The 21,717-nt window shown below is 46.2% G+C and overlaps 1 protein-coding gene across 2 annotated transcripts in view; it reads right to left on the bottom strand.

The window, feature by feature from the left end:
* Positions 1 to 21,717, bottom strand: part of ARFGEF2 (ARF guanine nucleotide exchange factor 2) — a 629,301-nt gene that overhangs the window by 341,144 nt on the left and 266,440 nt on the right. For both annotated transcript variants that reach the window (XM_085619427.1, XM_085619428.1), the window contains exons 17-18: positions 14,633 to 14,717; positions 14,349 to 14,520 (exon numbers count right to left, since the gene is read on the bottom strand). In XM_085619427.1, the coding sequence (XP_085475553.1) occupies positions 14,349 to 14,520; positions 14,633 to 14,717 (257 nt within the window). The remainder of the gene's footprint in view (positions 1 to 14,348; positions 14,521 to 14,632; positions 14,718 to 21,717) is intronic.

The following is a 21,717-nucleotide window of genomic DNA, read 5'->3' as shown; positions in this document are numbered from 1 at the left end:
TGAACGAGCCAGTCGTCTAGGTAGGGGTAGACGTGTATATGCTGCCTCCGTAGATGTGCTGCCACTGTAGCTAGGCACTTCGTGAAAACCCTGGGCGCTGTTGTCACGCCGAAGGGAAGGACTTTGAATTGATAGTGCTGCCCCTGAACAGTGAACCGGAGGTATTTTTTGTGTGAGGGGTGGATGGGTATGTGGAAATACGCATCCTTGAGGTCCAGTGTGGCTAGGAAGTCTCCCTGCTTGAGAAGCGGAAGGACTTGCTGTAGAGTGAGCATGTGAAAGTGCTCTGAAAGAATGTACTGGTTCAGGGGTCTCAGGTCTAATATAGGTCTGAGTGACCCGTCCTTTTTTGGAATTAGGAAGTAGAGGGAGTACACCCCCGTACCCTGCTCGTGGATGGGTACGACCTCTATAGCGCCTTTTAGAAGCATACTTTGCACCTCTTTCTGTAAGAGCGTTAAGTGCTCTGAGGACATAGGACGGTTTCTTGGTGGTATTGTGGGTGGAGTGGAGGTTAACTCCAGACAGTAACCGTATTTTACAATATCTTTGACCCACCTGTCCGTGGTGATGGAGTTCCACGTGGACAGGAACCTTTGTAGCCTTCCCCCGACAGGTGTTATGTGGTCGGGAGGAAGGGAGAGGGCGTCACTGCTTGTTCTTGGGGGAGGACCTGGTGTTGCCGTAGCCGCGTCCTCTGCCCTTTGTACTGGAGCCACGATATCCACCCCGGGTGTTTTTATCGTAGGTGGTCTGTGTATTGCCTTTGTTATATGTTTGTTGTGACCCCTGTCCTCTACCTGCTCCCTTGTTTCCGGGGCGACGAAAGGAGCCGCTCCGAAAGGACTGAGTTTGGAGAGCGCCCATGGACTTTGCAGTGTCCGTGTCCTTTTTTATCTTTTCAAGGGTGGTGTCAACCTCTGGCCCGAATAGATAGTCGGGGTTGACAGGCTGGTTGAGTATATTGTTTTGTACCTCAGGCTTGAATCCTGAGATTCGTAACCAGGCATGTCGTCGCAGCATGACGCTTGTGTTTATGGCCCTTGCAGCCGTGTCTGCAGCATCTAGCGCACACTTGATGGAAGCATTCGTGAGTAGCTGTCCTTCTCTGATGAGCATTTCTGCGCCTTCCTTGAACTGGTCAGGGAGATGTTGGAATATTTGCTCGAGTGTGTCATAGTGCGCTCTATCATAGCGATCAAGGAGCGCCTGAGTGTTAGCTATGCGCCATATGTTGGCTGCTTGGGCGGCAACTCTCTTGCCAGAGGTCTCTAACACCTTGGACTCTTTGTCCGGGGGAGGAGCGTCACCTGTCGTTTGCGAGTGTGCCCTCTTGCGAGCATTCGCTACGACGATGGAGTCGAGTGGCAATTGTCCTTTAATGTAAGTAGGATCCCCAGGTGCTGATCTGTATTTTTTGTCAATCCTGGGGTTTATGACTCGTGCCCTGGTGGGTTCCTTGAAAATGTCCTTAGCTGGTTTGAGGACCCCCTTCAGCATTGGCAGAGTTTTTACATGTCTTTCTGAGGATGCAAAAGTGTCCATTAGAAAGTCATCCTCGATGGTATCTGAGTGAAGCTGTACCCCATGGTTATTTGCAGCACGTTCAATAAGAGCGTTGAACGCCGCAGTATCCTCCGTGGGAGATGTTTTTGCCCCATAGAGTTGTGGGTCCTGTGTATCGAGAGGTGCACTGGGGTCTGCAGGGTCGCCCCAAGTTTGATCAGGGTCCTGCTGGTCATCAGGGTCTGTGTCTACATGGTAGGGTGCTTGGTCATCCATGTAGTCCTCCAATGCATCCGTGTCGGAGCGTGTGGGGGAGAACCTGTGTGGATCCTGGTAGGAGGAATGGAACGGTTCATAAAGGAGAGGTTCTGATTCCACAGGCAGCTTCCTCTTTAGTGGAATCCTGAAAGGGTCCAATGGCGGTTCCGAAGTTATTCTTCGGTCGTGGAGAATCATCCTGCCAGTGTCGGCGTCGATGACACGTGACGGAGACGTCTCGTCCGGTGGAACCGGAGTCTGGGTAACCCGTGTCCTGAGTTGGAACATCTTCGGGATTGTTGACGGAGGCAAGCCGAAGGTAATGTTGGCTGGCCCCGTAGAGGTTGCTGGAGCTCCGATCGGGCCGGAACCCGACGGGTCTTTGAGGGCCGCCGTGGTTTTGTTGCTTTGCGTCGCAGCAGGCCGCACTTGGGGCGTGTTCGAGGCTTTGGCACCGGGCAGGTTCGTAGAGCCGGGCGTGGATTTTTTCGGTGCCGGCGGGTCCTCGAGTCGAGGTGTGGAGATCACCGTCGACGTCCTCAATACGTGAGGCATCGGCGTCGTCGAGGGAGCGACGCGAGGCGAAGCAGGCGGTATTGCCCTCGGTGTCGGTGGCGTCGGTAACCGAGTAGGCTTCTCGGTGCCGAAGGCCTTTTTCCGTTTGTCGACTCCGATGTCGCCCGCTTCCAGTTCGGCACCGAAGTCCCTCTTGGTGCGGTCGGTGCCGACGCGTTGCGCTGGCGTCGAAGGCCTCGATCCGACCAGCGCCACTTTCAGTTTCGGTTTCGTATGAACCGGTACAGCTTTCGGTTTCGGTTTTGTGGTAGGGAAACCAGCTGGCTTATGCAGCAATGGCTGCCGCTGGACGTCCGAGGCCGGGCCCGAGGGCGGGGCCGAAGAACTACGGGATGGGTCTCGGGTAAGGCCCGAAGGCGATCCCTCGACCGGAGCCAAAGGCTGTGGCGCTGGTGTGTCTTCGGTTTGAACAGGTAGGCCTTGTTCATCATTGGAGCTACTCTCTTCGGCCCCTAAGGCCTCCTCGTCGTCTCCTACCTCGGTGTCGTCTTCACCTCTGTGGAAGAGTGACTCGTAGCCCTCGTCCGATCCGGGGTCGTGTTCGGAAACGGGACTGGAGGGTATGTCTTCTAATTCTTCGACGTCGGCCTCGTCGAAGATGTCTGTTGGGGCCGGTGCCGTGTGCCGCGCCTCGAGTCTCGCCGCTCTTCGGTTCCTTAGAGTCTTCTTGGAACGGAACCGGGCACAGGCCATGCATGTCGATTCGTCGTGGTCCGGCGAAAGGCATTTGTTGCACACCGGATGGACGTCGATGTGTGGGTACTTCGCATTGCATACCGGACACCTTTTGAATGGCGTCCTGGATTCCATCGTCGAAGTAGTCGATGGACAGGTAAATGCGAAAGAAGTCGGTGCTGAAAGTTAATAAACTAACAAAATGCTATCGAAACCCGATCGATAAACAGTACCGACGCGAACTAAAGGCCTTTTGGCCTCGACCAAATATTTTCCTAACTTGAGCTAAGATAGCACATCCGAACCCAATGGCGGAAAAAAACAATCTGAGGATGGAGAGGATGCCCATGCGCACTGTAGTCCAGGGGAGGAGTCACCTATCCAAGGATACTTCGAAGACTCTTCCAGGACAACAACGTGCAAACATCCGGACCCAACACTAGGCGGCGATCTATGCACAGATATGAATTCAGCAGCCCACATGCCTCGAACATTGTGATATTAGAGTCTGTATGTTGCATATCCTGACTGGGTTGGGGTATGCTATAGCTTTGCAAGTGTCTATGGTAGCTCCTAGATAAACTTGTATGTTGAACGGTTGGAGGTAGGATTTGGTGAGGTTTACCTTGAATCCCATGCGGTGAAGAAACTGAATTGTTTGGTGGGTGTGTTAAACACAGCTTTGGGAGGACCTGGCCTGGAAAATCGGGCTGGACTATTCCCATTGGGCGCAGGATCAAGACTGATTTGCATATGGCTGGGTCCAAACTGGAATGACATGGTGAGCAAAGAAATGAGGGATTTAGGCCCAGATCTCATTACTGAGGTGAATGTATGACATTGTTCTGCATTCTGTCCATCAATTGTTCTTTTTGCAATAGTCCACCATATCTGGCATAAGTATTTATGCCAACAGTTCATGGCATCTTTGGTGATGTGTAGGAGTAAAATAGGCACTAAAGATATGTATACAAGTTCTAGGAGGCTAAATTAGTTGATTGAGGCACGTTTTAGACAAACTTCAAGGTTGTCTCTATATCTGAATAGTCAATTGTTCTGCAAGTTCAGCTAGTCCACGCAATAATAGAGGCACATGCTTACCATATCTAATCCCTCCACATTTTACTTTTGTATGTCGTACACAAACTTCAGGAATGCAATTATTTAGCATAGGGCTACCATTCTCAAGAGGTTAATGGCAGAGATTTCCACTTCCGTAGAGGTCTGCACATTCCACCCATGTGATGCAGAGAAATAACTGTCTGACTTCTCAACCATGCGCCAGAATTGCCACGTAGCCCAAAAGATGTTGCCCACTAAGAGACGGAAGTTTGTCTGTGCAGTCCAGCAGTCTGCATTTTGCGATGATCAAGCTTTCTATCCATTATCGCATTGAAGTCAACCGCAATTACCATCAACCGCTGAAACACATTGCTGAGACCACCCAAGGTGCGCTTCACCAGGGTAGGTGGTGGGTTAACACTGGACATCGCTCAAAGGTGACTCCAGTCAGTCACTAACATGTAACATCCTTGCTAGTCAAATTTTTTCTGGAAGAATGCTGCAAGTTTGATGTGGTTGTAAAACCAGGATGTACTGCAGATTACTGGCAGTAAGCGTCAGAGTAGGAGGGTGTAAGAAAGTGCCCCTTTCTGACATGGTCACCCACACTTATTGCCTGGTATCTGATGCAATTTTGACAGAAAGTGCCTTGGGTTCCTGCTATCCAGGTCCCAGTGCCAGATCCCTTTTGCTAAAACTGTACAATTGTTTCCCATATTGGCAATACCTTTAGCACCCCTTGTGAGTCCCTAGTAAGTGGTATCCCTGGTACCTAGGGCAAGGAGGCTAAAGAGGGTCCCTAACGGCTGCAGCCTGTATTATGCCACCCTAAGGGACCCCTCAGCACCAACATGCAAACTGCCATAGCAGGCTGCACGCCATGGTGCAGAGAAAAGTGATGACAACATGGCACACCTCCTGTGTGCCATGCCTGCAGACACTGAATGCATTATAGGTAAGTCACCCCTACAGCAGGCCTTACAGCCCTAAGGCATGGTGAACTATACTATTGCCACGTAGCCCAAAAGATGTTGCCCACTAAGAGACGGAAGTTTGTCTGTGCAGTCCAGCAGTCTGCATTTTGCGATGATCAAGCTTTCTATCCATTATCGCATTGAAGTCAACCGCAATTACCATCAACCGCTGAAACACATTGCTGAGACCACCCAAGGTGCGCTTCACCAGGGTAGGTGGTGGGTTAACACTGGACATCGCTCAAAGGTGACTCCAGTCAGTCACTAACATGTAACATCCTTGCTAGTCAAATTTTTTCTGGAAGAATGCTGCAAGTTTGATGTGGTTGTAAAACCAGGATGTACTGCAGATTACTGGCAGTAAGCGTCAGAGTAGGAGGGTGTAAGAAAGTGCCCCTTTCTGACATGGTCACCCACACTTATTGCCTGGTATCTGATGCAATTTTGACAGAAAGTGCCTTGGGTTCCTGCTATCCAGGTCCCAGTGCCAGATCCCTTTTGCTAAAACTGTACAATTGTTTCCCATATTGGCAATACCTTTAGCACCCCTTGTGAGTCCCTAGTAAGTGGTATCCCTGGTACCTAGGGCAAGGAGGCTAAAGAGGTTCCCTAACGGCTGCAGCCTGTATTATGCCACCCTAAGGGACCCCTCAGCACAAACATGCAAACTGCCATAGCAGGCTGCACGCCATGGTGCAGAGAAAAGTGATGACAACATGGCACACCTCCTGTGTGCCATGCCTGCAGACACTGAATGCATTATAGGTAAGTCACCCCTACAGCAGGCCTTACAGCCCTAAGGCATGGTGAACTATACTACATGTGTTTACATATATGCATGAGCAGATATGCCCCTGTGATGTCAAAGTCAATTCTTAGATATTACAAGTGCAATAGCGAAGCCATTTATGAGAACATGTGCTGGACACTAGTGTTTACGAGTTCCCCAGCTACATGATGGCTTCACTGAAACCAAAGATGTTTGGTATCAACCATCTTGTTTTAATAAATCCACACCGATTCCAGTGATGGACTAATTAATACATGCACCCAGAAGGCACCTTAGAGGTGCCCCCCGAAAACCTACTGATTACTAGTGTACTGGTTGACTGGTGTAGACCAGCCTGCCACCACAGACAGGTGCCTGATCCCCCTGCAGGTGAGAGCTCTGACCAGAGGTGTTGTCACCTCCTCCAAGCACGATGGCTAAGTGAACAGCATATCAAGGCAGGAGGCTTCAAATGCCTCTGCTGCCTTTGATATGTGACCCATGGCTTCCCCAGACAGGGAAAATGCCAACCCCTGCCGGGCCCATCTGGCAACAGAACAGGTGGAAAAATTAGCTAGTTAGGCAGCGTGTCTCTTGTAATAGTGACCACGTTCAGCAAGATTATATTAGTGGCCATGCTATGCATGTTTATCAGCAGTGATCACTTCAGTGCATCAGGCAGGATTGCCAGCCGTTTTGTTAAAACGGCAACACACGTAGTAATTCTCACAAAGTAACAAACATTTTGGAAATTCATAAATTTTTCTCCAAACACCTCCTTATGAGTTCTGAAAATACACACATTTTAGTCACAAATGCACAATTTTCAATGTTGGTATAAATCTATTATTTAGCCAAACAAAAGCTTCTAATTTAGCAGGCTGGGCTGCACACCGGGGAGCTACTTACAGGTAGCTAGAGAGCTACCAGTAACGCACGAGCTACGGCTTGGAGAAGCCTGGGTGAGAGCTTTAGCAAGATGTGACCTCTGTTGTGGTAAGCCACTACCTAACCCGTTCTGTATTTTAGCCCAGAAATGAACATGCCTTTCCTTATATGGCTTCACAGGTCCACCTACAGTCCAGATAAGACCTCTCGAGGTCCACTGGCAAAAACAGTTTCGGACCAACTTATCAACTTCAGCTCAGAAGAAAAACGGGCCGAGAACCACACATCTCCAACCACTTACCAGGAGGTAATGTGTATCCGGCAACAGCCAATCCTGTCAGAGACATCCAGAAGTATTTTTATATGTTAGTGGGTTCTGAACACCTTTCACCAAAAGAGGAATACACACATGAAATCCAAACTATTTTTAATAAGGTTTTATTAAATATTAAAGCCTGGTTTTAGTTCAGATTACATCAAGAACCGTTTTTGCAGTTATGAAAATAATTGTGAAAAGGACAACGCAATTCATGAAAAAATGATGCAAACTGATAAGATGGTGATCATTAAATAAAATCAACGACGGACTCCATGTTTATTAGAATCCCCCCTTAGTCATCTACCGAATGTCACAATAATCAGTTTCCTTGGCCTCTAGCAAGCAGACCTTTCGGTTAAATTTAATAGATGTTCTCTTGGTCAGCAGCCTTGCTTGGAGAAGGGAGGCCAATCATTGTTGTTAAATGTCGTACTGCTCCTAAGAAGAAGTCAGAACGAGCCCACACCAATGTGTGATCTTCAAGCAGACTGTTTGAGACTTCAATGTTCTCAACATTCTGAAACGTCTCTTAGCTAAAATGCCAGTGTACTAATTTTAAATACGGATTGTAAAATATTTTATGAGAAAAATGGGCCTTGTGAATCAGGACGTAAAAGGTGTGAAAGAAACCTGTGCATTCCCTTGCACATTCATCTAACCCTATTGTGTTTCTTTCAATAAGTCATATTGCAAGAATATGCCCCGTTTGGAACTATTGGCGCATTAACAACTTGCACCAAAACAATTTTACCAAGAATGCATGTAAATGAAACAGCAAACACAACCCTGCACTTTGATATACATGCATAAATGATAAAGAATACATTAATTAATTATTAAATGAATGCAATAGGGTTCAAAAAGCTTGAAAGGGGCAAAGCATATGACGCTCTTTTCTTGTATTGGAGTGTGAGGTGTCAACTCTCAATCATCACATTGGGTTTCAGGCACTCTGTTTTCTTTCCCTTAACTCAGCTGGGAGAGTGTGGGATGTGGAGAGTGCCACTGGGTGCCTGTACAGTTGTATTGCAGCACATGCAGTGTTAGGATGGAAAAGTCCCTTGCATGGTAATGGAACTGCACACTAGCCCCGAGTGCAGCAGCTTCAAATATATCTAGAAAGGTGGTGCTGATTTTTGTTATTACGGGCAAAAACAGATCATGTGTTTGCGCCATGACATAGGCCTGTCTCGCGGTTTGCAGTCTTGTTAAACCGAGAGAGGTGCCCAAAGCGCTACCTTCATAGTGGTGAAAGGCTACTTCCTTTAGCCAGGAGTTAAGCAGCACAAGCACAGTGGTTGCAGCATACCATGTAGAGATCAGTTGGTGTAAACGGTCCTTTTTACCAGTGTTTCTAGAGCAAGGCCTACAGGCTCACTCATGTAAAGTTGCACTGCGGTGTACTTAGCTCACCCTTGGCCTTCATCAAGTTAGTATTTAGCGCTGTGCAATGCGTTTTATGCATGTGCTGGGTGTATGTGTGTCTGTAGATGGAACAATACATGGAAGATTCTAGGCTCCTTTTTGGGAGACCCAGAGCTGACTAAAGGTAGAGGAATCTCCCCCATGACAAATTAGCGGATTACTTCATTTCTGTGAGCCGGGTGGAACACACACTGGGGAAGGAGAGCCATGCTCTCCAGCACACTTCAAAAGGTGCTCATTGATTCAGAGAGCAGTCACTGGAAAGGGGCCTGAGCACAACTCAGGAAGACTATGGGAGTGATAAGAGAATCCTAAAGAGTAGGGCTGAAGCCCTGAGGTAACTGTTTGATACACATACCACTGTTCTGTCACCAAAGTGTGAACCTCTGGTCAATCCCATGGCCTGTGCTGTGGGGATATCAGATTTGGCGTCAATCCTGCTGTGACAGACTCCAAACACAAACTTCTAAGACTCCTAATCTAAAACACATTCGGAGTCTGGAAATGATCTATAATAAGGGGAGCTGAAGGCCCACAAAATTTTCAACTGTCAAGCAGCCAGACAGGTTGCAAGAAGAAGGGAAGATTTGCAAGACTTCTGCCTGTGACTAGGCCTGGAGGCTAAGGCCTGCCAGTCTCCCAGCTGGGTGAGGGGACATCACCCAGTGTCATCCAAGACCATCTACCCCTGTAGCATTAGTGCCTGCCTGCTTGCCAAGATTAGTGCTTCCTGTGAGGAAGAGGTTGGAGGGAGCTAGGTCCAATAGGGGATCCTGGTGAGTGCATCCCTGTGGCGAGGTGTGAGGAGCTGGCTGCTGCACCGATTAGGACGCCTTTTGTGTGATGTGTGTAAGGAGGCGACCCCATATGACAAAGGGGGCCACCGTGAAGAGGAACATGCTGCTGTGTCAATCAGGTCATCGCCTGAGGAGCACATGTGGTGGCCACTGGAGGAAGAGAAGGATCGTAGATTAGTGGATGACATTGTTGCAAGGAGAGGCTGCCGTGGTGACTTGTACAGGCCAGAGCCCCAACAAAGGATCAGAAGCAGTTGAAATAGTTCCCCTGTGGGGAAAACCAAAGGAAACTTACTGTTGCATCAAAGGAGTTCCGAGGACAACCAGCCGCAGCCCCAGCAAAACCATGTCTGCATGTGTGATACCCACCCGAGGCAGCCGCCGCATCAGCGAAAGAGGCGCTCTCGGAGACTCCAGTCAGACAATCCCTTTTGGAGCGGTTAAGACTGATGAAGGTCCAGAAGGCCCCAGGGGAACTTGTCAGCCAGACAGAGCTTCGGCACTGGAACACTTTGGACTTTTCAAAAGGAGTCAGACTTCTGAGACTCAGACTTCTAGTGGGGCACAAACTTAATTTTAATAATGTATGGGGGATAACCACTACCGCTAGTGAGAGGGAAGTGGGACTCAGGGGACTGCCATCAAACACTAAAACCCTGACCTCAAGGGACTGTGTGTCTTGTTCATACATGCCGTATTTTACTTTGTGGTTGAAAATAAACACTCCTTTTTCCATAAAAGAAAGAATTTAACTGGACAATCATTTATTGCTGCTTCTGAACATATTTTGAGTTGTGAGCCTGAATACACAACCCTGTGTCTACTTTCACCCCCCAAATCCCCCCCCACCGCCACCATTGAGGGGCCTTATACTGCCCCACCCGTACTACCACAGAGATTCAAGCGCTGAAGGGGTACCTGCCCAGTTACTCAGGACCTATAGTAGGCCAGGAGTAAAATGCCACAGTTGGATCCAGTAGGTCCTGCTTGCTCTATGGCCCTTTCAACTGGTATCTAACACATAGGGTTCCACCGTAGGTACTGCTCCCGCATTTGTGTTCCTGATGACTGCCAAGTTAAGTAGCAAGCCTGCTCAGTTCCTATTGTCAGAATGTCGCACTTTAATTCTGAAACCAGCTGGAGGACTCAGGAAACTGCGCTAGTACTTATAAACTGAATGGAGGGCTAGTATAGCACTTACATTAAAATACCTGCTTTAGATATATGGTTCCTGTAAGCCAAGTGCTATTTTATGCACTGTGAATCTTTTGGGTAGGTAGTCTGAACTTTCTATAAGTCAGCCTTAAGTGCCCTGTGTATCCCTAAAGTGTATAAGACTTTCCAGCTGAAAGAATTGCAACTGTAAATCTGCCCTCTGCATACAATGTAGTCTCAACAGACTGCCTACTGTGGAATATTGTTTCTGCCTACCGTGCACTGCCACACCAGGAAAGACTGTCTTCTGACCCTGAAAACTCCTTTTACCATGGAATTTCCTTGATATGTTGAAAGCTGTTCAGGGACTTGCTCCTGATTGTAACCATTTTCTTAGTCCCCCCTGAAAACTGACCTTGCTTAACCTTAAAGCTAAAACAAGAATAACTTTCCTAAAACTACAAAACTCACTACGTTCCGTGCACCTGAGTGCATGAACACTTATTCCAGATATTTTTGTAAAAATTTTACCAGTAACTGAAGTCAGGCTGGTACTGTAGATCACCGATTTGCAAACGTCACTCAATTAATCCTTTAGTAGTCTTCAAGTAAGTATTCTCTGTATCCCCTGGTTTTAAAAGGTGCACACCAAATCCCTATATAGCCACCACAAACATTCAGCGTTCATTTTCTTTTTTTTTTTTCTCATTTAAAGAGAAAACACATTTTGCATAAGGGAAATCTCAGAAGGTACTTAATCAAAAAAATAATGGGGCTAATCAAGAAAGTATATAAAAAAAAGGAGGCCACAAGGAAACAAAGTATGAGTCTTACTCAACTGCAAACTACAGAAGGTAAATCTTCCCAATGTAAAATGACGGACCAGAGGAGTGGAATTTCTATTGCCCAACGCACAGACCATATTGCTTCGTGTCAAGGTCAATACATCTTCACATTTATTTTGTTTCCTGGACAAGTGTGTCCACCTCCTGTAGTACAAAGCATCAAACTGCTGATTTCCAGGACCACAGTATAGGTGAAAGAGTATTGTGCTGCTCTGACACAAGTGTATATCTTTATGTAGAGGTTGTACAAAGTTATATCGAAGATTTATTAATGCAGAGGTTTTACTATTAGGGTGGGAGCACTAAGTAAATGCAGTGAGCTGTGAGCTCTGCTTGCATTCCTGACAGTGGTTTCAGTATAAACATACTTTGGCAAAGCCAATAAGCACACCAAAGTAACCTCCAATAGCATGCACCTATAGGAGGAGAGCAAACCAGATAGACTTGAACAGGACACTTCCCTTATGAATCAATAGGGGGCTAGTTGGCTTTGAAGTGTTGAATATTCCTGTTGGCTTATGAAGACTTTAAAAGGCTCTCCAGTCTGGCGGGCATGGTTTAAAACTTGTAAATAAGATCATCATCTTTACCAGGACAGCAGGAACGTACACATCAATGGTCCCAATTTGAGAGTAGACAGCATTCCTTAACACCAATCGAAGTATTGGGAGGGGCAGAAGGGGTGCCAACAGGTCTGCCTCAAGCTTGCTGAACAGCTTTATAATAGGAAATTATTCTGACTTATCTATAATACAAATGTAGATTTGGGCTTACTTGACTGGCTTACATTGCAAACCCAACAATGGGGCTACAACTGAGTGCAGAGATTTCCCATGACACTGGAAACATGTATGGTAAATCTGACAGAGTGGGGGCTGAGAAGAACAGTGGTGCGATGAAGCTTGAACTTGTATCCAACAAAACACCAAAATGGTTGCTACTATGCCTACAGTAAGACAAAATGGTATTCAGACCTGGAGTCACGACTGACAGACAGAGTCAGGGAATGCATTTGAGAAGACTAATTTGAATCACAGAATAATAGTTTCAATTAGAAGCATTTTACGAGGAATACATGTCCCTCATACTGATGTTACCCTTCCTTTCCTCATCAACTACTACTGGGTGCCCCAGATCCACCAGACCACAGACTATTTTCTGTTATGGGTCGTGGAGATGTTTTGAGATTGCAGATTCCAGAAGGAATGTAGTTTGAAGTCAGAGTGTCTGCTTGGTCTCACAAGGATGCTTTTTTTCTTAGATGATCAAGTGATAACCAACATTCTATTAGGTATACATACACTACTGATATTATACACTACAAATTACTGTGGCACAGTCAAAGTGCTTGCACAATAACTAAATCTGTCTCTTTGGATTTGGCGGATTAATTTAGTACTCTTGTTATATTAACTGACAGAATTTTGTAAAACATTCAAAATTAATAAACAAAATAGGACTAAAGCAGTAGGTTTCCATTCGGTACATGTTTGACACACTGCATTTAAAGGCCTTGTTTGGGAGCGCAGACTTACACTCACGACACCGCTATGGGACTCGGAACAGCTGGGTAGTTTGTGGAAATGCAAGGGGTTTGACAAATGGGACCTCATATGTCTCTTGCGTATAGGTGATCTGTGGGACATTAAACCATTCACCAGCAATTAGAGTTGGCAGATTCTGAACTTTTCTGTTACACACAGGTTAGGCACGCCCTGCGCACACATTTGCATCGTGGTACCACCCCTCCCGAATCCTCCCTGTTGGAAGATAGAGTGCTTGACGGCCACCTCCCTGATCGAACTATCTCACGGATATATAAAAAGCTTATAAACAATATGCCAGACCCTCTTCAAGCACTTCGAGAGAAATGGTCCAACGATGGAATCGAGATGGATGATGAGGAATGGCAGGAGGCTGTCTCCTCACCTAGAATCGTGGCAATACCTGCTCGCCTCCGACTAGTCCAACTTAAAATCCTCCACAGGGTTTATGTGACGGGGCCCCAGTTGGTACGGATGGGGAGATTGGACGGGGGTGATTGTAGACGGGTATGTGGCCAGGTGGGCACCTTTATGCACATAATTTGGGAATGCGAGCTCATTCAACCTTGTTGGCGCAATAAACACGACATCATTAATGCAGTCTTGTCCACACATCTCCGCCGAGAAGCCCGTAGATGCTTATTAAATATCTGGGAGCCGACAGATCTAAACGACAATGCGACACAATGGGTCACTTTGGGGCTTATGCTTGCTAAGACAAATTTCGCCCAGCGATGGGGAGCGCTACTCCCTCCTACAGTGGGAGACTGGGAAAAAGATTTGGATTGGTCAATGTTTAAGAAGAAACAGTATATGTGGCCTGGGGTTGTCCCAAGAAGTGGGCTCGCATATGGGGCCTGTGGAATTCCTATAGGGGTGACATATGTCAACAGTCCCTCACTATTGGTACTGAAGACCCCCCTCACCCTAGACTTTCCAAGCGATACTCTGTTATGTTGATTTTGCCTATTGTTCCCATGATGCCTGATTTATTGCTTCCTCTGTAATGTGAATGATCTGCTGATGTCTGTTAATAAAAAGATTTATAAAAAAAAAAAGAAAAAGGAGGTTTCTTTTGTGATACATTATATCAGAAGCACCAATGGTTTCCAGGATGACTCAAAATTGGATATCCTTTCCATTCTAGATTAGAAGATTCCATCAAGCCGAAGTCGACTGTGAGCAAATAATCTCTTTGAGAAGTTGTTTTGTTTCCTATTTAGATCGTGGTGTCCCTTTATTTTAGAGAGAACATCCACTGAATCATATACCAACTAGCAACAATGCTGGAAGACCAATAGAAACAAGTAGTATTATAATTGCATGAGACCAGGCCAAGCCTAAAGTTTGAGGTCATGCATCAATAGGATAATTTAAGAAAGTTTTAACAGTGACGGAGGGTTTTATACTGGCATTTAGGGTGCTCTTAGTCTAGCACTTTAACAAATACAATACTGTATAGCCAGAAATATATTACAGTTTTTAAAATAAAAATTCAAATTTTCTAACATATTTTCAGAATTCCTTTAAGTGTCTTGTATACCCTACTACTTACTTGGCTTTGTGGATTTAGTTGCAATACTGTATTCCTTGGTTTCCTTTATTCTAATTTTCTTTCCTTCAATTTCGTCAAATATGGCTGACAGGTAGTCCTCTGGTAAATCATTGCTGTCATTAATTCCTCTATTCATTTTGATGTACTGCTCTTTTGTCATTTTATTTTTCACCTATGAAAATAAGAGATGGAAAAATGATGCCTCTTTCTTCTTGAAGAAAATAGTTTTGTACTGAAAAAATGTGCATATAATAAATCTTTAATGCATTTTTCCAGGAAGTTACCTGCGAACTGTGCAAATCAGTTGTCAACATAATAATGGAGTATGCTAAAACGTATGCCGTATCAGCACTTGCAAATATTGTTTGTCTGCAAAAAAAAGAAACAAGATTCACATTTTGTTAAAGCACTACAAATAGCACAATTACATACTTCAACATATGTCAGTCAACTGTAATAAATATTAAATAAAATATCAACAAGTACCACCATTTCTTGGGACAATTTTTAAAAAACCATGCATAATTTTGTGCAGTCAAACTCAATGTTCTATTTATAAATAGAGCATAAAAGATTTGATTTGCTTATTCACATCATGATTCACGCCGGTGAGCTTTGTAGATCTCAAAGGTGTGTACATTTATCCGCTAATCTGCCATTGAGTCATAAAAGTAAGTGCTTCATGCACAAAATAAAAATCCATTAGCATTACCTTATTCACTATTTCACTTAGGTTTTTTCCTTCCAAATAACAAGTTGCTTACCTTCGGCAGTGTTCTTTCTGGTGGATACTTTATCAAATTGCAGACTTCTCACCTTAGAATTTTCCCAAAGCACACGACTGAATTTGTAAACTTCTGTCCAGCAATGTCCTAAGAGTTGCAAGGTGGTGACATGCGGCTCCGTACCACCCAAGAAGTGATGGACCAGAGCCGCTTATAAGTACCACACCTGCGCACTGATGTCAGTTTCTTATTTTTCCCTTCCTGCGCTGTCAGAGGCAAAGTTTAAACAATTGTTGCTACCAGCGCTCTGATTACTAATTTGGTTATTAGATATTTAAAAAAATTGGCAACTCCACTGAACGGGGAGGTGGGAGGCCAATGAGTAATCTGTGGTTAGATTCAACAGAAAGAGTGTTATCGAAGGTAAGCAACTTGTGTTGTTTGTTGGATACTTCTTACTACAGATTCCTCATCTCAGAATAGATGCCAAAACAGTATCTCCCGAGGTCGAGGATCTGTGGGTCAGACCAAAAAGTCCTGCAGGACCGAGTTGGCAAAATGCCCTTCCACCCATACCTGGCTGTCAAGGCAGTAGTTCTTCAGGAATGCATGCACCAATGCCCACATTGCAGTCTGGCAGTTGTCAAGGACCGGCACTCCACTTCCAGTAGTAGCAGCCTTAGCCTTGGTGGAATGGGCTTTCAAACCTTTTGGCGGCTGCAACTTTGCCAGTGAGTAGCAGGTCTTAAAGCAGAGGACTATCCACATACACACGGTCCTCCTCAGCACCACCTTTCCTTTTTTCACCCTGGAGAAATCCACAAAAACCTAATCTTATATGCTGTGGCCTTTGGTATAATCAATATAAAAGCCTAAAGTCATTTAGGTGTCCAACCGACCCTGGCAGGATGATGGATTGCTCCACATGGAAAGGAGTCACAAGAAGGCCACCGAGTCCTCAGCACCAGATTCTCCAGGAAAATGGTGGTTTATGGCAGTTGTACTGACAGTGCTTGAAGCTCACTCACACGAGGAGCTGAAGACATTATGATGAGAAAGACAGACTTTGAAGTCAGAAGACATAGCAAACAGCTATGCATCGTCTTGAAGGGCGTACACATGTGTAATGTCAAGGTCACTGTGGCATCATAAATGGTCTGGGAGGAAATGTATGTCAACCTTTTATAAACCTCATCAAAACAGGTTATTTCAATAAGGACGCTTGGTCTAGCAAATGTAGAAAGGCCAATAGGTCCGACAAATTAAGATTAATAATGCCCACTGCTAGGCCGTGCTGGGTCTGGTCAAAGACAAAATGAACTAAACCAACATTGGACAGCTTGACCTATAAAGGGTCAATCTTGAGGATACCACACAAGGCCACTGATTTGTGCTAGCGCCCAACATAAATAGACTTAGTCAAAGGATGCCAGGCAGAGACGATGCATTCCACCACTTCAGGTGGCAGATCAAACGGAGTGAACTGCTGCCACTCAATCTTCATGCATGGAGGTGAAGATTGCACAGTGAAAGACCCTGCCCTGCTGACAAAAGATCCTGCCAAAGAGGTGGACTGTTTGAAGGATAGATGTTCCTGCCCAGAGGTTCCGGGTACCACACTCTCCAGGTCCAATCTGGAGCCACTAGGAAGACTTGGGCCCAGTCCTTATTGATCATATTAATAATTCTGGTAAAGAGGGGCGGCTGTAGAAAGGCATACAGAAGTCATGTGTTCCAATCCAGGTAGAATGTGTCTCTTAGCGAGTGTTCTCTATCAAGCAAAACCTTTGCCACTGTGCAGTCTCAAGAATGGCAAAAAGATCTAGCCAGGGTTCTCCCTAGTACAGGAAGATACATTGTGCCACATCAGGATGTAGACACCATTTGGGACCTGCCAGAAGCTGCCTGTTTAGCTCGCCTGCTCTGGCATTCAAGGATCCCACCAGGTGGTTCGCAATCAGTGAAATGCACTTACGCTCCAACCAACTCAAGGGGCACAGGGACTCCAGGCACAGGACCCAGAACCCTAACTCCTCCTGCTTGTCCAATACCACCTGTCAGTGGTGTTGTCATGAGAACCTGCACCAGGCTCCCCTTGATGGAAGGCAACTCAGAGCAATGGATATGGAGTCAGGCTTCCATCTAAGACTAGAACATTCTGATCTCCACTTCCCAGAGACCTTTGCAACCTTGTAGTGATGCGTCCGTCACCAATGTCAGCTCTGGGTGGGCTAGCAAGAGGGCCATGATGCTGGACCAATTGCGACCAAGCAGCCACCACTCCACATCTTGAGTAGTCTCCTCCAAAATCTAGATGATATCCAATAGACTTCCTTGATACTAGGCCCAATGGAACTTCAGATTTCACTGCAGAAACTTCCTGTACCACCTGGAATAATTGACAAGGAGGATGCAGGAAGCTAACCGGTAAAAAACCTCAGAGCAGCTCCCACTGAGATCCGGGACCAAAGCTGAAACATCAGGATCATAGCCCAAATGTCCTGACCTGTTGCAGCAGAGGAAAGGCCTTTAACTGCACTGTATCTAAGATAGCTCTAATCAAAGAAGCCTCTAAGGAGTCATAGGCGACTTCGGCTCGGTGATCGTGAACCTTTACAACGTCCAGATGGTCGCTGGCTCACGGAGGTAGTCTATGGTGTAGACTGTGGCGAGCCCACCTTCAACAGCCAGTGGTTGAGGTAGTAGAAGACTGGAATCCCCAATCTCCGAAGGAGGTTAGTGACTACCATCATCACTTTCGTGAACACCGGAGGGACAATGTGAGGCCAAAGTGGAGCACAGAAAAATGAAAATGCTGCTGGCCGACCATGAATTACATGTAACAGGGGGGCCACCTAGACACATGTTGAGAGCTGCTGCTGTTCTTTTAGTTACTACTCTGTAGAGGAGACAACTCCCTGGCTGCAGAGATGGGTAATTGCTAAATAATTTTTTATCTGTCTTCTGGAATTGTTCGAAAGAATGTGCATACCAATAAGGCTATTACTTTATAGTCTCCACATAGGGTACGAACTCAAAGCATGCGGTGCTGCGGTGGTTTGACCCGCAGCCACAGGGGCCTTTCATATAAGACAGTACTGAACGCCAGCCCCATTGTTACAGATTACAGCAATTGATTGTATATTCTCATGAATCTATGCCATGCGTTAATTGTGACTGTACGCTAAGCTACTACATGATGTACTGTATCACTATTGTTACCAGTTCAATAAACAGATTTCTAAATTTAAAAAAATGAATTACATGTAACATGCATGGAACTGCTTGATTGGATTATGAAAATATGCGTGAGCATGTCTAGTCTCCCAAGAGCAGACAAGATAATGACCCGCATGAGCATTAAGAATTTGCCTTTCCAAAAGAAGGCGTTCAGATGTTGAAGGTCTAAAACTGGTCAGAGGTCCTTGTCCTTTTTCAGCAGGAGGAAATATCCAAAGTCCCTTGACTGGTTACGCTCATTCCTCACAGGCAGAACACAGAGAAAACTCACACACTTCCTCTCAGAACCGACAAAGATCAGATGCGGAGTACCCCAAGGATCCTCCCTCAGCCCCACCCTCTTCAACGTCTAAATGGCCCCCCTCGAAACCATCGTCAGAAACAACGGGCTCAACATAGTCTCCTACGCCAATGACACCAAGCTCGTCCTCTCTCTCACCAAAGAAGCACGCATCACCAGGCACAACTTCCAAAAAGGGATGAAAGCCGTCGCAACCTCGATGAACAGCTGCCTGAAACTAAATTCAGAGAAAACAAAGTCCTCATCCTCGGCTCCACCCCCTCCGCATGGGACTACACCTGGTGGCCCTCCGCCCTCAGAAAATCACCCACCCGACAGTCATGCACATAACCTCGGCATCATGCTGGACTCATCACTCACCATGAATCGCCAGATAAACGCCGTCTCCCCCGCATGCTTCAACACCCTCGGCATACTATGTAAGACATTGAAGTGGATCCCCCCCGACTCCAGGAAAATGGTCACTCATGCACTCGTCACCAGCAGACTGGACTACGGCAATGCCCTCTAAGCCGGATTCAACAAAAAACTCCTTCACAAACTCCAGACCGTCACAGCCAGACTAATCCTCGACATCCCACGGCACAACCACATCAACCCACACTTCCGGGACCACCACTGGCTCCCCGTCGAAAGTAGAATAACTTTCAAGCTGCTCACACACACCTACAAGGCCCTCCACAATATTGGACCGCAATACCTCAACGACCGCCTCTCCTTCCACGCCATTAAGAGAAACCTTTGTTCAGCCGACCGCTCCCTAGTCACCATCCCACGTTTCTAGGCGGACCAAAGTGGGTGGAAGGTGCTTCTCCTACCTTGCAGCCAAGACCTGGAATGATCTCCCCCTTCACCTCCAGCAAAGCCGGACACTGCACCAATTCAGGAAAGACCTCAAGACTTGGCTCTTCGAATGGCCCCAACGGAGCTGCTCTCACACACCCCTCAGCGCCTTGAGACCCGAACGGGTGAGTAGTGCGCGCTACAAAACCCTGATTAATTGATTGAGAGTAACAACGCTCTCCTCTTTCTGAGTGCGGAACCTTCTCGCTATCACCTTTGCACAGTCTCCTCTCAAAGTTGTGCTGATGTGGGAGAAAGGTTTGGCAGGACAAAAATGAAGGATATGCCATAGTCATGCTCAACAATATTCAAACCCATCTGTTGGACATGATGGATCGCCACACTGTAAGGAAGTGCTAAATCTTGCACCCAGGATGGGTGTGTGCCACTAACGGCAAAATAAAGTGGATTGGTGGCTACTGCTTCAGGGGAATGGAAGTGGATGGACTGGTGCCCCCGCTGGCCTGTGCGTTGCCTGGCAGGCCATGTCCTCTGCCTTGAATAAACTAGGGTGAGTGCTGTAGTTGTTGGGGAGACTGTCATTTTTTCATTGAATTTCACCCAAAAAAAGCGCAAACCATCAAATGGCATATCCATAAAAGAAGCTTGTACATGCTAGAGTTCATGAAAATAATAACTCTCCCCACGTACCCCTCCCCATAACACCTGCAAAAGGGAAAGGATAAGCTCACAGCAATGAAAAAAGATTCACGCTATATGCCTGATGGTGTTTCTCCTAGTGTTATATGTTAATGGCCTGACACATCCCCCCCAGAGGGGTAAATTGTCTCAGACTGAATTCTGGCGTAGTTAGCGCAAAATGCATAAGACTTAAGTATCGAGAGCAGGTTAGTTCATTAAACTGTGCAGAAAGGTTATGAACAGGGACTATGTGTCAAGAAAAGCTCCTTTGTTATGCTCCATGGTTATTGTTAGTTCCTCCATGGCCAGAAAATCCTAAATACAATATAACAAGCTTCTACACTCTGGGATCTTATCAGTATCCCAGAGACAAAGAATTACTTGGTGTGCAGTGCAAAGTACAAGCTCTGTCTGCCTACCTCCAAGTGAAAGCAATGTGAATGTTTGTCTGTTAGGGAGGCCCAACAGAGTATATACAAGAAAGCAATGAATCACAATCATGGTTATTTTATCAGTCATCTAATACATTTTTCCAATAGAAATTTAACTTGGGGGCAGCACGAGAGAAGATGAAGCACCATACCTATGTTGCCGCCCCACCAGCACCACCCGCCCCTCCTGGGGTACCAATCGTGTACATGGGCTGGCATATAGGACCAGTATGTGACTATTTTCATCATGGTCTCTCTAACTGTGGAGGATTGGGCAATAGCGCATGCCAGGTGAGACACGCCTTATGAGGAGTGTGTGCCAGCTCGCCTTGCTACCTCCTCCGGCCTTTAGAAACATGTTATTTTACAGGACATTGCCTTTCTGTCCCACTCATCTATTAGGACTTGGCTACAGTATACATTTTGGTGTTCATATTTCTATGCCAGCAAAAGCAAGTACCATAGGATAGGATAGGATATATGCTTATAAAGCGCTCGTATGCCGTGGCGTCTTGGCGAAAGGGGAGGTAGGAACCTAGTAAAACCAATAGCCTGTTACATGCAACTTTGTCCTGGAAAATAGCAAGGTTTTCAAAGCTCTCCTAAACGCCAATCTGTTAGATTGTAGGCGCATGGCTAAAGGCAACGAATTCCATAATAGAGCCGCCCGGTGGGAGAACGCTTGCCTTCCTGATCCTATCCAGGCAAAGAAGATTCTGAGTACCGGATCGTAATGGTCGAGCCGGAATATAGTGTCTAAACAGTGTCCACATAGCCCTGGCACCGCCTCCATAAAAAGCTTTGTGGACCAAGCATAAGGCCTTAAATTCAACACGATCCTGCATTGGAAGCCAGTGCAAGGTACGGATAGCCTCAGAGGTAGGTTTACCTTTGGGTATATCCAGAAGCAGTCGCGCAGCAGCATGCTGTAATGATTGAAGTCTGTTCATTTGGGTCTTGTCAATTCCCAAAAATAGGCCATTACAATAGTCCAACTTTGAGAGCAGGAGAGTCACCACCACTAATTTCTGTTGTTCCTTTCTAATAAAAGGAAATATTGATGTCCCCTGCGGCTACCTGTCTGTATAGGCCAATTGTTTATCCAATTTTCTGTGACAACTCTCACATTATAAGCAGTTGTGTTGCTTATAATATTCTCTTATGCTCATGAATCATAAACCTCTCTT

The sequence above is a fragment of the Triturus cristatus genome, chromosome 7, assembly GCF_964204655.1.
Source record: "Triturus cristatus chromosome 7, aTriCri1.1, whole genome shotgun sequence".
Lineage (NCBI taxonomy): Eukaryota > Metazoa > Chordata > Amphibia > Caudata > Salamandridae > Triturus > Triturus cristatus.
The sequence above is the reverse complement of the archived record's forward strand: the minus strand, read 5'-3'. Positions and strand labels throughout refer to the sequence as shown.